At 43.0% G+C, this 15,541-nt stretch overlaps 1 protein-coding gene across 3 annotated transcripts in view; it reads left to right on the top strand.

Moving 5' to 3' along the window:
- Window positions 1–11,673: 11,673 nt before the first annotated feature.
- The window catches only part of runx1 (RUNX family transcription factor 1), a 69,491-nt gene continuing 65,623 nt past the window's right edge, over window positions 11,674–15,541 (top strand). For 2 of the 3 annotated variants that reach the window (XM_015361821.2, XM_015361823.2), the window contains exons 1-2: window positions 11,862–11,945; window positions 12,113–12,289. In XM_015361821.2, coding sequence (XP_015217307.1) covers window positions 11,891–11,945; window positions 12,113–12,289 — 232 coding nt within the window. In that variant the 5' untranslated portion in view covers window positions 11,862–11,890. Of the gene's footprint in view, window positions 11,827–11,861; window positions 11,946–12,112; window positions 12,290–15,541 lie in introns of those variants that run through there. The other variant, XM_015361822.2, reaches the window with a different exon arrangement.

The following is a 15,541-nucleotide window of genomic DNA, read 5'->3' on the forward strand; positions in this document are numbered from 1 at the left end:
GTGTTGGTGAACAGGCAGAATAACATCTTGCAGTGTATGAACACATTTTATTTATGTCATCTTTTAATGATTCCACTTCCAGACTCCATTCTTCAAAAGTCGTTAATTCATTATTTGATCACCCAGCTCCCCTTGCATTGTGAACAACAGGACAGAAGCACCCCTTTCCATTAAATTAGAGCTCAGTGGTCTTTCCCTGTCTTTGCCTCTACAGCTACAGGTGCCTCCTTTTATGATGCCATGTGCCAGCATGGACAGTGTGTTCCTAATGTTATATGACGTAGTCCACAAGGCTGAGCCCTGACAGCAGGCCTGGCTCCCCTCCTGCTGCGGCAGCAGGGGAGAACTCAGAGCACGTAGCCTGCAGCTCCCAGAGTGTCCCACCAGAAAAAAGGGAAGAAGTGAGCTGTTGTCATTCTTTGAACGCTGAGCAGCAGCAGAAGGAAATGACTCAACAGAACCTGCTTTTATCACTCTTCCTTCTCTGTTGCCTCTAGCTCTGGAGATGATTTGGTCAGCATTACTTTCCCTAGCAAAGCATCCCACTGCCTTTAAAAGTTTCACATGCCCCTCTGGGCTGGTTCATTCACGCCCTCACTGAACACTGAAATTAAGATGTGTTTTTCTCAATAATATAAATAAACTGACTGGTCTTCTCAAAGTGCCAAATGCTGTTCACTTTTGAGAATTCTTGGCTTTAAAAAATTAGTAGCATTTTGATAACCAGCTCAACTTTCTTTCATGCCTGTGAACTACAGTATACTGTACATTGAGGCTGAGAGATTTATTTGTTACTTTAAATTAGGTTCTAACTAGAAAACAGGACAGATGTCCACTCATTTTTAACTTTTCATATGTTCTTATCTATAGTGCCTATAGAAAGTCTACACTCCCCTTTTCACATTTTGTTATGTCAGTACCTCTGAGGTATATACAATAAAAATATTTGTTGTTGTTTTATCAACCAACCATTCTCAAAACTTTAAGAGGAACAAAATGTTTTTAAATAGTAAAAAAGACATATATTAATAATACAAAAACCAAAATATTATGATTCAATAAGTCCCCAACCACTTGTGTTAATACTTGTGGAAGCAACTTTGGTAGCAGTTAAATCTGTGTGTCTGTGTGCACCTAGATTTCACAAATATTTGACATTTCTTCTTTACAAAACTGTTCAAGCTCTGTCAAGTTCTTTGGGAACTGTTGATATACAGCAATCTTCACGTCATACCACAAATTGAGGATGGTGCTCTGACTGGACTGCTGAAGGGCAATAAATTATACTGAGAAACATTAAGAGATTAACAAGTAATGCTCTCAATTTAAAAACTGAAATGGGTCACGTTGACCCTACAGCATAATAGTAAAGTTAACCTTTTTGTTCCTCAGCTACTCCAGTGTTGCTTTGGTTGTGCTTCAGGTCAGTGTCATGTTGAAAGGTGAATGTCCATTCCGATTTAAGCTTTCTTTTAGAGGGCAGCAGGTTTTCCTCAATGTTTTCCAAATGTTATGCCATCCATTATGCTTTCTACCCTGACAAGTGCCCTAATCCCTGCCAATGAGAAACATCCGTATAATGTAATGTTGCCACCACTACCATACTTCACAGATTCCTTTGTTGGATGTGCTTTGTTGGGTTTGTGCCAAACGTAATGCTTCACATTTAGGCATAAAAGTACTTTAGTTTTGTCAGAGCACAAACATTTTGCCATTATTTGCCATCTTTTCAGTATAATTAAATGTTTTATTGCCATTTCTTTCAGTAGAGGCTTCCTTCTTTCCGTCCTGCTATACAGACCAGATGTTACGAAGCGTCTTTAAGCACTCTATGCAGACGACACAATCCAGAAGGGAGTGAACACACACAGGGAGGAGACGAGGAACTGGGCTAGTGGAGGAACCGGGGGGGCGTGATCCAGGCGAACTTTCCAAAAGGGAGTCCAAAGGGAAGTCCAGTGCAGGCGAAGGTCCAGAGCCGGGTGATAAATCTAAGATGAACAAAACAACGTTAAAAAATGGAGCGGGATCTGGTGAAGGGTCGGGGGGAAGAAAAGAGGAACGGAACCAGGCGCTCCAGGTCCCAGGCTCGGCTGGTTCAGGACACCTAGGAGGCAAATGCCATCAAGCCACGGACGTAGGGCGACTCAGTGATAGGAGAACCTCCAGCCGTCCATGTTCCAATGCAGAGCCCAGAACAGAGTGAGTGTCTGGCTTTTAAAGGTGGGCTGGAGCAGGTGCACAAAATCAACTAAAAAGTGAATGAGCTGGAGCGCCCTTAAGGGGGAGGGACTACAATCTTAACACCAGATTTGTGGAGTGTTATGCTGCCTTATCCAACCAAGTTTTTCTGTTTTTGTTTTGAATTAATTTTCTAAAGAAATATACAAATCTTTTTTGCTCCTTTTTTTAACTAATAAGACAACACATGGTGAAAATTTATAAAATTAGGTTTTCTACACTTTAAATCATCTAGTTGGACTAAGACTGGGAAAGAAATATGAAGAGACTAAGTACTGGGTTTCATGGTTTAGCAGTAATTTCTATGCTTTTGGGTCAGGATGTGGACAGAGTCCAGAGAGCAGGGAGAGGATGTCCAGGACTCTCAGGGGAATCCTGCATATTAAATAGGTACTTTTTAACACAAGATTGCATCAAACCTGTGAGGACATGTTCAATATGAACAACTTGGAAGCAACTGACTTAATGAATTAAGTGAGATCTTAAGAGGCCTTAAGAGGCAATAATATATGAGGGTTTACTGTGAACTGGATGTTCTCAGGTTTTTATCTGTAACAAGGGAAGAGCTGTGGTGATAAAATTATTATTCAATGAGATTCTAGCACCTGTGTAGATAGATAGTTTCCGAGGTTAGGAATATTGGATAGACATGCCGAGGACCAGGGTTTTCAAGCAACAATACAATTGTGTTACATTAATTCCCATTTCTCTGAAGCTGAGACTATTTCCACTGGGTCAGTGGCTGAAAAATGTATTTAATTCTTTAACTGAACTGCTGATGTAGGGACTGCATAGTGACTCATCCACCCACACCAGGAGGAATCTGAACAAGTGTCCGGTGATCGCCACCCCATCCCCCACTCCCCATCTGCCCTTGATCCTCAATCTCCTTACTCAGGTCCCAGCTATGAGCTATGGGTGACAGTGTAGCGGAGCTAGTTCGGATATGGTGACGTCATTGGCCTCACTGCGCGTATCAGGGACCTCAGCTGCCTGGGTTGAGGGAGGTCTCCTTTAGCTCATGCGGCTGGTTCCCTGTTGCGTTACGCTGTAGACCCAGGTTTGCGCCCCAGGTGTTGCGGGATGTAACTGGGTGGCGGAGGGTATGAGACCGTGCAGAACTGTGATGGTCAAATAGGTGCCGTGACCCGGATGGGAGTGTCCTTCACCAAGGCGAAGTCAGCAGGGGAGGGTATAGTGGCGCTAGTTCGGATATGGTGATGTTATCGCCCTCACTGCGCGTAGCAGGGACCTCAGCTACCTGGGGTGAGGGAGATCTCCTTTAGCTCATGCGGCTGGTTCCCTGTTGCATTGTGCTGGAGACCCAGGTTCATGCCCCAGGTGTTGCAGGAGGAAACGGGGTGGTGGAGGGCACGAGACCGCGTGGAACCGCGACGGTCACAACAGGCAGGCTGGGGCATAAGTGAGCTGCACAGCGCCACCTATAGAGGCGAAATACTATAGCTGTTCCAGTAAAGCTGGTCTAGTACTGGTCTACTACAGATCAGATTGTACAGTTAGTGTAAGTCCCAAGACCTAGACTGTGTCCAGGGGCCTTCACTCCTGCTCTTATTATTTCTCCAATTATTTTTTATTTATATATTCAATATATTTTTATTTATATTTTCAATTCACAAATTGCCTGGTGCTTTATCACTTTGAGAGATGTCACTCAGAGAAATATATGAATATTGCAAAGTGTCCGCTCAAATCTCAGTGATGGAGGAACCCCAAATCTCATCACTCAGGAACCCCCAGTAGTTGTCCCTAACACTTTTAAACTAGCAATGCAATGGGTCAGGCTTGAACTTTTTGGGCCATGGAACTCAACCCACACTCTGAACTTGTTTTTGGGTCACTGGGTGAGCACTCACCTTCCAAATTAAAGTGTCCCTCAATAAATCCCCATAGTACTGCTTCTCCATACTCCAAGTTTCACACCTGATGCTTAATTATTTATGTCATGATTGTGCTGTACTGTACTCCTTTATTCCCTCACATGATTTTATTTTGTATTGTACTTTCGTACAGCTCAGACTGAGACGGTGGTACAGCGGTTAGCATGGCTGCCTTGAGGTGCTTGGGCCCTGGTTCAATTACAGACCTGGGCTGCAATCTGTGTGGAGTGTGTATGTTCTCCCTGTGTTTGTATGGGTTTCCTCAGGGTGCTCCAGTTTCCTTCCTCAATCCAAACACCTACTGGTAGATTAAATGGCTTCTGGGAAAATTGGCAGTGCCATGAGTGTCACGCCCTCTGCAGCCAGGGGGCGCTCCTTCTCTGTCCTGTCCCTAGTTTCCGGTCTGCTGTCCTTCCTGTCCCTCTCTTTCCCTTGGGCTATATATTTCCGGGTCTTGCACTCTGTCCTGGCTCAGCATTGATGTTCGGATGTCCTGAGACCCGCCTAGCACCAGGGCGCCTCACGTCCGCTCCCTGAGGGCATAGGTTTCTATACGGCATTCCTGAACTCTTTGCACTATGAGCCCGGGCCTTTTTCCCGTCTCGCCGCTACGCATATGGGTCTTTTTCCACTCTCCTGCTCCCCACGGTTAGTCCCTTTGGACGTCCGTGACAGAATGCTGAGCCACCTATTGACCCCGCGAGCGGCGCTTTTTTTTGTCTTGCCGCAGTTTTTTTTTTGTTCTCTGGGCTGTTTTTTTTTTTTTCCAGTTCCTCTATTCTAATCACTGGATATCACTCCGATCTTCCGTGCCTGTGAGCGGGTCCAGCACCTGGCTTTCCTCGGGTAGATCACTTCGATATCAGTGATTGAATGTTGAGCTGGCTTGCCTATTCTTATTACTGGATATCACTCCGAGCTTCTGTGTCTGGAGCGGGTTCTCGTGCCTGGCTCTTCCTGGTCTGGCTCTCTCCGATATCAGTGATAGAATGGTAAGCTTTCTGCCGTTCCTCCATTCTTTTCGCTGGATATCACTCCGGGGCATCTGTGTCTGTGAGCGGACTTCGGTCTGGCTTTCCTCAGGTTGTCCACTCCGATATCAGCGTTAGAATGTGAACGTGCCATTTGCCCAGTCTGCGGTATTTTTCCCTGGGGTTTTTGTGTTTTTTTTTTCTTGTTTTTTGCCTTTTTGTTTTGATTTTTTTCTTCCTGGTTTCACCTCCTTTTTGGTCCCCCCTGCTCTCTGAGTCTCGGAACTTTGTTTTTGGTTCCTATCTGTCTTGTGTGGTTTGTCTCCCTGGTCTTTCCCAGGTTTTTTGTCTGTTGGGTTTGTGCTTGTGTACTTTTTTGTTTTTTGTCTCTGGAGCTCTTCTCTACCCCCCCTTCCTCCACCCAATAAAGGTTTATACCCCGGAGGAAAGGGTAGCTCTCAGCCGTGGATTCCCGGAGGTTTCCTTTCAGTTAAATGAGGTTTTTCCTCCCCCCAGTGCTGTGCAGCTTATTTATTTGTATGGGCGTCGGGAGCCGCCCATGAAGGGGGGGGTACTGTCACGCCCTCTGCAGCCAGGGGGCGCTCCTTCTCTGTCCTGTCCCTAGTTTCCGGTCTGCTGTCCTTCCTGTCCCTCTCTTTCCCTTGGGCTATATATTTCCGGGTCTTGCACTCTGTCCTGGCTCAGCATTGATGTTCGGATGTCCTGAGACCCGCCTAGCACCAGGGCGCCCCACGACCGCTCCCTGAGGGCATAGGTTTCTATACGGCATTCCTGAACTCTTTACACTATGAGCCCGGGCCTTTTTCCCGTCTCGCCGCTACGCATATGGGTCTTTTTCCGCTCTCCTGCTCCCCACGGTTAGTCCCTTTGGACGTCCGTGACAATGAGTGTGTTTGTGTGTGCCCCACATGGACTGGTGGTCTGTCCAGGGTGTGCCCAGCCTTGCACCCATTGCTTGCTGGGAAAAGCTGTTAGTAGTAAGCAGTTAGAAAATGGATGTGTTTCCTGCACTTCAGTTTTGCCATTAAATGTGACAGTTTATTTGTGTTCATTGGTGTTTTGCATCTCTTTTTCTCTTTGGATTTTCACTAATCTAAATATTTTGAGTTCTTAACATACTTGATCTCCCCACTATGTGGACATAACACACCTTTGCCTGATTTTTTATCACTTTGAGAATCGTCACTCAGAGGAATATGTGAATAATACAAAATGTCTACTCAAATCTCAGTGATGGAGGAAGGCTACATCACTCAGGGACCCCCAATAGTTGTCCTTGACACTTTTAAGCTCTTAAACTATCATGAATGTGGACCTCCAAGCACAGAAAGCAGTTTTGTTCTTCTTTAGAAATAGAAGACATTTTAAACAAATAAACACTAAAAAAAGACAAGACGTCCAACATGTGCCGATGGCCCCTTGAAAAGAATCGTGGGAACTCGGTGGGGGGTGCTCGGGGAAAAGGAAACAGGCAGATGTGTCACTATCTTTTGAAGCTGCAGAACTCAAAGGAGCTATGTGGAATACAGTAGTCTAGAGATCAGAGCAGGGATATTATAATAGGGTACCTCTCTTTCTGGTGAGACTGCATTGCCCTGGGCTTCTGTCTATCAGCACTGTGTTTTTTGTCCTCCCCACATCAACAATCACAAAAAAATACACACACATGCTGTATAAATGTAGACCTCTATTCCCGGACAGGTGGGGGATGGCAGCTACTGTAACATTTACTGTATGTCATCCCCTTCTAAACAGGCCGATGTCAGTGAAAAGTGAGCACCAGATTCCATCGAAATGTGGTGAGTAGTAAACTTTCAGCCCTGCATCATACCTTTTTTCATCAGGACTGGCTTTATCCAATTGCCTATTACAGAGATGAAACAGCACAGACTTGGAAAGGATTCACATACAAATTGTTCTTTGGCTCCAGAGTCAATTCAATTCCAAGGCAAGAAGGTATAAAAACCTGGGTATAGGTTAGCGGAAGGAAATTACATCTCCTGGATTAAACACTCCACCCTTGGCACTCTTGGAGAAGGGGTGATGTAACTAACTTAATTTGAATTGAACCAATAAAACTGTCTTTGACCAAAAAAAAAAGTTTTTGAGCAGGCTCAAGTGTTCAGCTGTTGAAAGCCCCAGACAGCTGTCCTACCCCAATGCTCACACCCTGTCATCCTGTCGAGAGATCAGTGCTGCTCTCACAGCCCTCCTCCACTGGGACTCCAGTCTGTCTCGCTGGCCATCCGGAAATTGCAGCTGACAGCAGACTCTTTTTAGTCTTTAAAGGTCAAAAGTACAAACTGTTGCATTTTCAAAAATACATTATCACTGTATTCATGAAGACTATGCCTTTCTCATAGGAAAGTGAGAGGTCAATTCGTGAAACAAAAACTTATCATAATTGAATATAATATACTGTACTTAGTGTCCATGCCTTTTTATTCTGAAATTTGGAAGCAAAGGTGAAAATCTAGCAATCGTTTGATAACAAGGTTCCACAAATTCCAACTGAGAACAGAACACTTAGGCCTCATTCTCTGCATTGTTTAAAAGCTGTTAAAGATAAAAGTTTTTATCTAGTATCTGTGCACACTGCTGCAGGCTCAGGGGAGAGTTATGATTTGTATGTGCCATTCTCTTTCTTCACAAGACACCTTGAGGGATTTTTAGAAATAGATATTTGATTATTTGTAGATCTTCAGAAATTGAGTGCTAAGCATCAACTAAAATCAAGGAACAAGGAAACTGTGTGGTAAGTAAAGAATATTGTTGCAGGCCACGTGAAATAGAATAGGATCAGAAAGAATATTTTAAGACAACATCTACAACCTCATGTAAAACATACATCACAGATGTACAGCTTGTATTGCTTCCATACACTAATATCCTGTGAATCACAGTTGGCTCCTGTTTATCAGCCCTGTTCTCATAGACAAATGGTAACATTATCTATATCATGTCTATTCAATAAAATGTCAATGCACCTGCTATAAAAAGACTCAATCATTTTCTTAATGTATTTTTGAATTTTTTGAAACAGTTAGAAATGTTTGTTGATGCTTCATATAGTGACATATATTATAATTTATTTACACACTCTGGGAATCCATATTTCATTAATTCTTTGACAACAAAAGGACCTCCTGCCACCATTTTCTTGGGGCCAACTCCTCTTTTGTTGGTGAAGATTCCTAGTCCTTTGCTTTGAGTTAGCTTTACAAATCACCTTTCAACCTCATAATTGGATAGGGCCTTCTTGTGTCCTCTTTCTGGCAAGAATCAATTCCACACCTTGAGCATATTGATGATTAATGGTACGGTAGATATTGTGTCTACGATCTTGCAATTTTCTTATAGCCATTACTATTGCTGAGTTGTGTGGATCAAAATTATCTTTCAGTTCTTCGACTTTCCACTAGATAACAAATGGTATTGACTGGATTACATCTGTGTACAGCCTTCTTAAGTATCCCATGACTTAAGAAGGTGAATCAAGGTGAATTTGAAAGAATTAATTAATATACTTCATGAGATTTTGTAAAACTATCATATGATCAAAATATGGAAGAATTACATCTGGAACATTTAGGTTTTACATGTTTGGAAGTTCTGAATACACTTGAACAGTGTGTTTTTACATGTCATTATTCAACAGATATTTGCTACCATTTGTGAATTCAAAGTTTTGATCTTTATCTTTCAAGTACCCTATTTTGAATACCTTATCAGATACTATTGTGAGGATGTCAATCAATAACAATGATATTTATCAACGTACACCTTATCTGGACCCATTAAGGACCTGCAAAGTGTTGCTGGTACCCCTGGTATAAGTCGTCATGAAAGAGTGAACATGTTTCATTAGATTATCTAAGCATTAAAATGGAGCCTAGTTTCCAGCCTAGTAAAAATGTTTTTTGCCTTTTCTTTCGTCTGATCCTTGAATTGCATACATTGGATCAATCTATAGCATCTCTAACCTGTTGTGGGAGTGCTGAGTGCTCTGTTGTTATAAGGTGTATTAGCCTGTTAATCCCTAAAGCCTCTCTGCAGCAGGCATCTCCAATAGATCATGTGGCCTTAATATGACTGGTGCGACCCAAGTCTGCAGCTGCCAGCTATACTCCAGCCTGGCAGGTGGGTGTGAGTATCACAGCCCTGCAGGCGAGAGATCTTGGAAGCTCAAACCCTGTGTGTTTGAAGGAGCTGGGTCATACAGCTGTCCTCTTACCTTGTGCCCCTCTGCCAATTAACGTACCCGGTGATTAGGGAGGTTGGAAGGAAGGGGGGCATGCAGGTGTAGAGACAACGCGCCATTCCTGCATGGAGTAAACGAGCTGATTTTTCACAGACAGGCCGCAGGCAGGCCTTGGTAATCATGGCATTAGCAGGCACGATTGACACTACACACCTGAGCAGTTCGTCACCACTATTATTCTTGTACAGCAGGTGAGCAGCCCTGCAATTATACCCCCTCCACCCCTCCACACACTGCTATACACATATGAAAGATCACTGTGCACCGCATGGTTAATTATACTGCAGGTCCCCCCAGCCGTCAACACCTACACACACATCCCCTCTCTTGTCTGATCATCCTTATTAACAACCCCCTCCTGCCTCCTCCCTTACAGTTCACAGACACACGACTGGGTCTGCAGGCGCTGCTGCTCACACACACAGTCACAATTACCCAAACAATGGCCTGGGCGGGCCTGCCACCTCAGATTGGAGCCGCCATGAACAGCACACTTGCCAGGTGAGGAGAGGAAGGGAGAGTAAGGGGGACCTCCTATATTTCCACGCCATTATGGCAACTGTCTCCATGAGAAATTAAATAAGTCGAAAGCACAGCTAAAACCATCTTCTAACTGAAAAGCGTAAAAGCCAGAAGGACAAGGCAAACGTTCCATTGCTGGCTGGAAGAATAAGCACAGGGAAACAGGACATCATTACTGGCCTTATAAAATACTTCACTGTCAGTAAACAATCCCTTCTATGGACAGTAAAATGCATGGTTCACATGATTTATCACTCTCCTTTCCAGCTGGCTCACTGGCCTTACTTATTCATCAGTCAGTGAACATCCACAGGTAACTCTCAGTCTACCACAGTCTCAGTATATTAGGCCACAGACCTCGAAAGAAAGGGAAAACATCTCCATCAGCTCACTCTCTTATATCATGCTAAACAAAATGCTTCTGTCCAAAGTTTCCATTTCAGCTTTTAAACCCTCCTATTAAAGTAAGTCATATGTTTAAGAGTTTTATTGCAGCTATGGCTGCTAAACTGAAGAGAAAGTATAAAAAGGAAGAATGTCTTCCCAGCGCGGAGGGCAGAAAAAGTCAGAGCACACTTTGAGTGTGGGAGACCCTCAAGGTGGTCACCTACATACCCTGTTCACGCACTTGCTTAACCAAGACAGTTGAGTACAGTTTGGTCTTCATGCCTGGTTTATCAGTATCATAAAACTGTATTACTTGGAATTTGGGGCATTTATCTTGAAATAAATAAATGTACTGGCCAGTTGACTTGGACAGTAGGAAGGAAGAAGAGTGGTACTCTTGCAGCAAAGAGGAAATGCCATTATTAATATTAAGTACTATGTTGATGGCTTTATAAGCTAGAATTGTAGGAAATTGTTCCAATACCAGGGTAAGGACATTTGCGAGGGAACTGAACTTTGATGGAGCCAAGTCTCACTTCAGATTGAGAACTGGCAGCAGAACTCTTCTACTGATTGATCAACACTCTGCAGGGAGTGGAAAAAGAATCCACCTCGTAAACGAGACAAAATATGGTCTTCACATTCCCATGTCTTCAGAGTTTATTTATCAGCCCAAATAAAATGCAAAATTACCTGAAACTAACATGGAGAAATCAATGCAAGGGAAAAGTCTCACCCAGTTGGTCACCCAGAACTCCTCAGAGGAAACTGAATCCAAAAATTTAAATTATTGTTTAGTGCAACTCTATAGCAGTCTGGATGCCTCTGAAGGACACCTGAAGTGGAGAAGAGGATAGGGTAATAGCAGAGTGATAGGGATGTTGGTATCCTCATAAACTCCCTTCACAGGTGGCTGGTACACAGCACAGAGCTTTGGAAAACTGATGACTTCGGAGTCTACTTTCCCTCTCAGAACACTATCAGATTATACCTAGATATGAAAAGTTGACATGTAAATTTTCACTGGACTCTTCACCAGGATCACTGAGAGACACACAGGGCTAATTGTATCTCCTCCTGGAGTGCGATTTGCATAGCTAGTCACTGTGCGAGTGAGTCATTTTTTGTTCTGTCTCTCAGTACAAACTCAAGCCACTGTTATTTCCTCACTGAACTAAAGGGGAGGGCAGGTGGAGTGGGAAAGGCAAAGCCACGATACCAGATTAAAAAAAAGAAATCCTGTACATCACCATATCACGTGACAGGCCCTACCCAATTGGCTGAGGTTTTCGGAAAGGAACAGTTAAATTTGTAATTGGGGTTATGTGAAGCTGTCTGTGGGCCACCACACAACCACAAACCCAGGCTGGGAGCAGTCACGGCAGTGCAAGAGAGAGAGAAAGAAAAAGAAAGAGAGAGGGGGAGGAGGGGGGAGTGGTGTGCTCGTTGATCTCAGTGCGAATCACCCGGATTGCTGAAACCACAACGACTTTTTTGCTCAAGTGCTGTTGTCTTTTGCGCAAGGGTAAGCATCAGTAAACCGCAGCCTGTCCACCACCTTCCACCGCCCTGTCTATAGTGCAAGGGGAATGCCATCCCAAAGCCCTATGGGGGTCTCTTTTCTGGAGAAGCGGCAAGTTAAATGTAGGTGTCCAGTGTGTTGTAAGACTGGGATGGTGAGGAGTGTGGGGGGAGGATGCATAGAGGTGAACAGAATTTGGTTGTGGTTGAGTGGATGTTGGTCAGACGATGAGTGCAGAAAATGTGTTTCGTTTAATTCTTGAACATTATTTTTTTATTTCCCTTTGCAGACCAAGGAGAGCTCAGAGTGGATTTAAAAACAAAGGCACTCACTGGCTTCAGAAAAGCGACAGCGGTTCTCTTTTTGCGAGCACAAGCGTGCAGGCTGTCACTTTGTTGCAAGGAAGCCATGGCCTCCAACAGCATCTTTGAGTCATTTCCTTCATACCAGTCATGCTTCGTGAGGGGTGAGTGTTGGGGGCGTGCAGACCTCAGACAGCATTCATGCAGACTGGGGTGTTGGCAAAGGGGGTTCAGTCTGGGCAAAGGGTCTGTGTAGGGGAGTGCATTGGAAAGCAGGGCTGCAGATTTATTTATTTATATGTGCTGGGTCCTGTGGCTGGAGTCTTCTGAAATCCTGTGGCTGATTGACTCTTGTGGAAACCACAGCTTTGTGGGTATGTGGGTAGGAGCTCTTTCTAACCTCCATCCAAACTAGAGCAGGCTGAGAGCTGCATTGGCAAAGTCTGACTGCCCTGTCTGGGGCAGGGCTCAGCCTGCCAGACTGGTGACCTTCCACCAAACTTTGTCAGCAAAGCTTCAGGGGAAATCACTAAAGCAGTCCTAGGAAATTTCAGTGTCTGGTTTTGTCTCTGGGTCCAGCTCATTGCAGGTCTGATTGAGGAATTGTCTAATAAAATAATTAAATACTCTTGTTTTTTTATGTTGATATGACAGTCCTGAACACGAAGTCATTAGACTCATTTGTTTTTCGTTTTAGTCTTTACTACAGTTTTCACGGGAACAGGGTTGTGGAAGTTCAATCATAGTACTAGAAGAATGAATTACAGAGTATGTGTTGTGGCACCTTGGTCTGATCCCTGGTACTAATGCACATTGTGTAGTAAACTTGAAGAATCAACCATTATTTTGCTTTCAAAGCATATGAGCTTCTGCTGTGTGCTGCAAACAGTAGAACAGGGATTCTTACGGGGGACCACAAAGGAACATTGAGGAGCATTAGAGACTGTTTCTAAGAAAATTAGGTCTACACAGCTCTATTCCACAGAATTGCAAGGTATGCATGTTTCTGCAAAAAAAAAATTCATGTTCATCTGCATTTCAAGGGAGTATCTTCCTCTCTCATTTCCTGGCTAAGGTGTGCTCTATCTGCCTCCCTGGAAGCAGTTTTGTAAATTGTTGGGGCTGTGCTGCTGCCTCAGATGCATCTTTATACAAATGTCTTTTCATGAGAATCGAGAATAATCTAGATTGACACTGGACTGAAATTTGGAATTATTCATATTTAGAACAATTGAAATGGAATTTCTCCTGAAGAAACAAAAACACGTGTGCAAAATTAAATTCCCAAGTTGTAGACCGATAGAAAAATTACCACAATGTGCCAGCTGTGTGAGATTGATATGACTGTGGTTTGCTAGTTTGAAAATGTAATAAATAGGCATGCAACACTGTTAGAGAGAAGGAAGAGGGGTAAGAAAAACAAACCAGAGTTAAATTCAGCTATGTGATTATATTTTCCTAGAAGAGAGTCTTACCCGTTCTCAGGATTAGAAAAAAAGTCACGTTTCCACTTATTTGAAGACTGATGGTCAATTTATTTCTAGTTCTAGTACAGAATGAGGGACCAGGGAAGTCCCGATGAAAAGTATCTTTGCTTCTGGATCGCAATTGCTGGTGTCCCTCACACCCCAAAAGACCTCTGTTTTCAAGGTCTGAATATAGGATTTTCTTTTACCCTGAGAGAAAGGGTAAGTAAAATTATGTCCAAGTCATTTGTTACAACATACCTTACAATAATTAACTTAATTTGCAGTGGAGTGGAGCTGTTTATCTCCAGTTCATAGTCTATGTTTACAGTTAGTTAAAACCCCACTATCATACCCAGTGGAAAAATGAAGTACAAATGTAAACATCCACTGTAACAAATGCACAAATAATAATAATAATTCTCACACCTGAAAATGGCCCCACGGCCGAAACGTTGTGTTTTCTTTCTTCTTTTTTTCAGCATGGAATAAACCTATTACTTGTTCCTTTGCAGCCTACGCATGCCGATGCAGCTACCCACCTGAACTAATAATAATTCTTATTCTTATTAAAGAAATGCACAGTAAAACATGCGGAAGACACGTTTTAATACAAAAATCTGAAAATGCGCATCAAGGAAACTATTCAAGTTGTCTCGTACACCTCTGAATTGCTTGGTCTCTCTATTTAAAAAACAAAAACAAAACAAAGCTAACAGCCTTGCACAGTCAGCATTTTTGAATATTTTGCAGTTTGGGAGCACAGGGCTTCTCCAAGTTCTGCATTTGTGTATTATACCAAATACTCATACCTACGGTACCTAGAGTACCTTCTACCCACCCTACCTATGCTAACACTGTTGTTCATTGCTTCAGAGTCACCTTTCATCTGAATTGTAGCAGACTTTGTATTTCTCTATAGAAAAAGTTAAAAGACAAGTACATGTTCAAACACTTCAGTGTTTACACTTTTTTTTTATTCTAGCTTGTTTATTTCACACTTTTAACTGTGTTTTGCACAGGAAATTAATCAAGCTGTTCAGAGGCTGTTGAGGAAAACCAAAATTGACTTACAGAGATCTTACAGAAGACACAATGTGTGCTTTAACACAAAGCATCAGCACACCATTTTTGCTCCTGAGCTTAATTTATACATCGTTTTTTGGTGTCAAATGCATAATTAAAGGTGCCCACTCTGCAAGTGTGGAAAATGAAGGTAAAAAATATTATGCAGTTTGTGAATCTCAGCTACGTTTAATATGGAAAACGTGGAATAAACTGCATGCTGGAGTTGGGAAAAGGCTTGTAAAGATTCTTAGCATTTGTTGTTTGGTTATTTCTGTCACTGCTTCGAATACATTTGCTCTGTTTTTGGAGTGTCCAGATGGAGTGTGGATGGTGTCATTTTGTGTGCTGGTGTGTCAATATCCTGCCACAGAGAACATAGAGTTCTGCTCACCGGGCTCAGGCTACAGGGCACTGGTAAAGCATTTTTACTTGCCTCTTCCCTCTACTACAAGGAGCAGGGGTAAAAGATGAGCACAGTCTGACAAACATTGCTCCTACTATGCACGTCTTAGATCTCCACACACAATTTGTTTTAAAATGCCAGTGTATTCTCTACTTTCCTCCAAGATACAGTTTAGGCCTATAAAGGCTATGATCCGCAGTCTTAAAGTCACATTGTTTCATGCTAATAGTATACCTCAGTTCAGATTACATTTACACTTGAGACAATGCTAAGTTTCCCATGCAGCCATTTGACTGTTCTGTGAGTAAGAAGGCTGAGCTAAATCAAAGGAAAATAGCAGTGCATTGTGAAGAGCATCACAGTGCAGAAGTAACTGGGATATACAAGGGTGCAAAAGAAATAGTATGAACTCATTTGAAGCTTAATGACCCATCATACAAAATGCAACACAGAGAGAATGACAACTATGGCCACAGAGG

The sequence above is a fragment of the Lepisosteus oculatus genome, chromosome 13, assembly GCF_040954835.1.
Source record: "Lepisosteus oculatus isolate fLepOcu1 chromosome 13, fLepOcu1.hap2, whole genome shotgun sequence".
Lineage (NCBI taxonomy): Eukaryota > Metazoa > Chordata > Actinopteri > Semionotiformes > Lepisosteidae > Lepisosteus > Lepisosteus oculatus.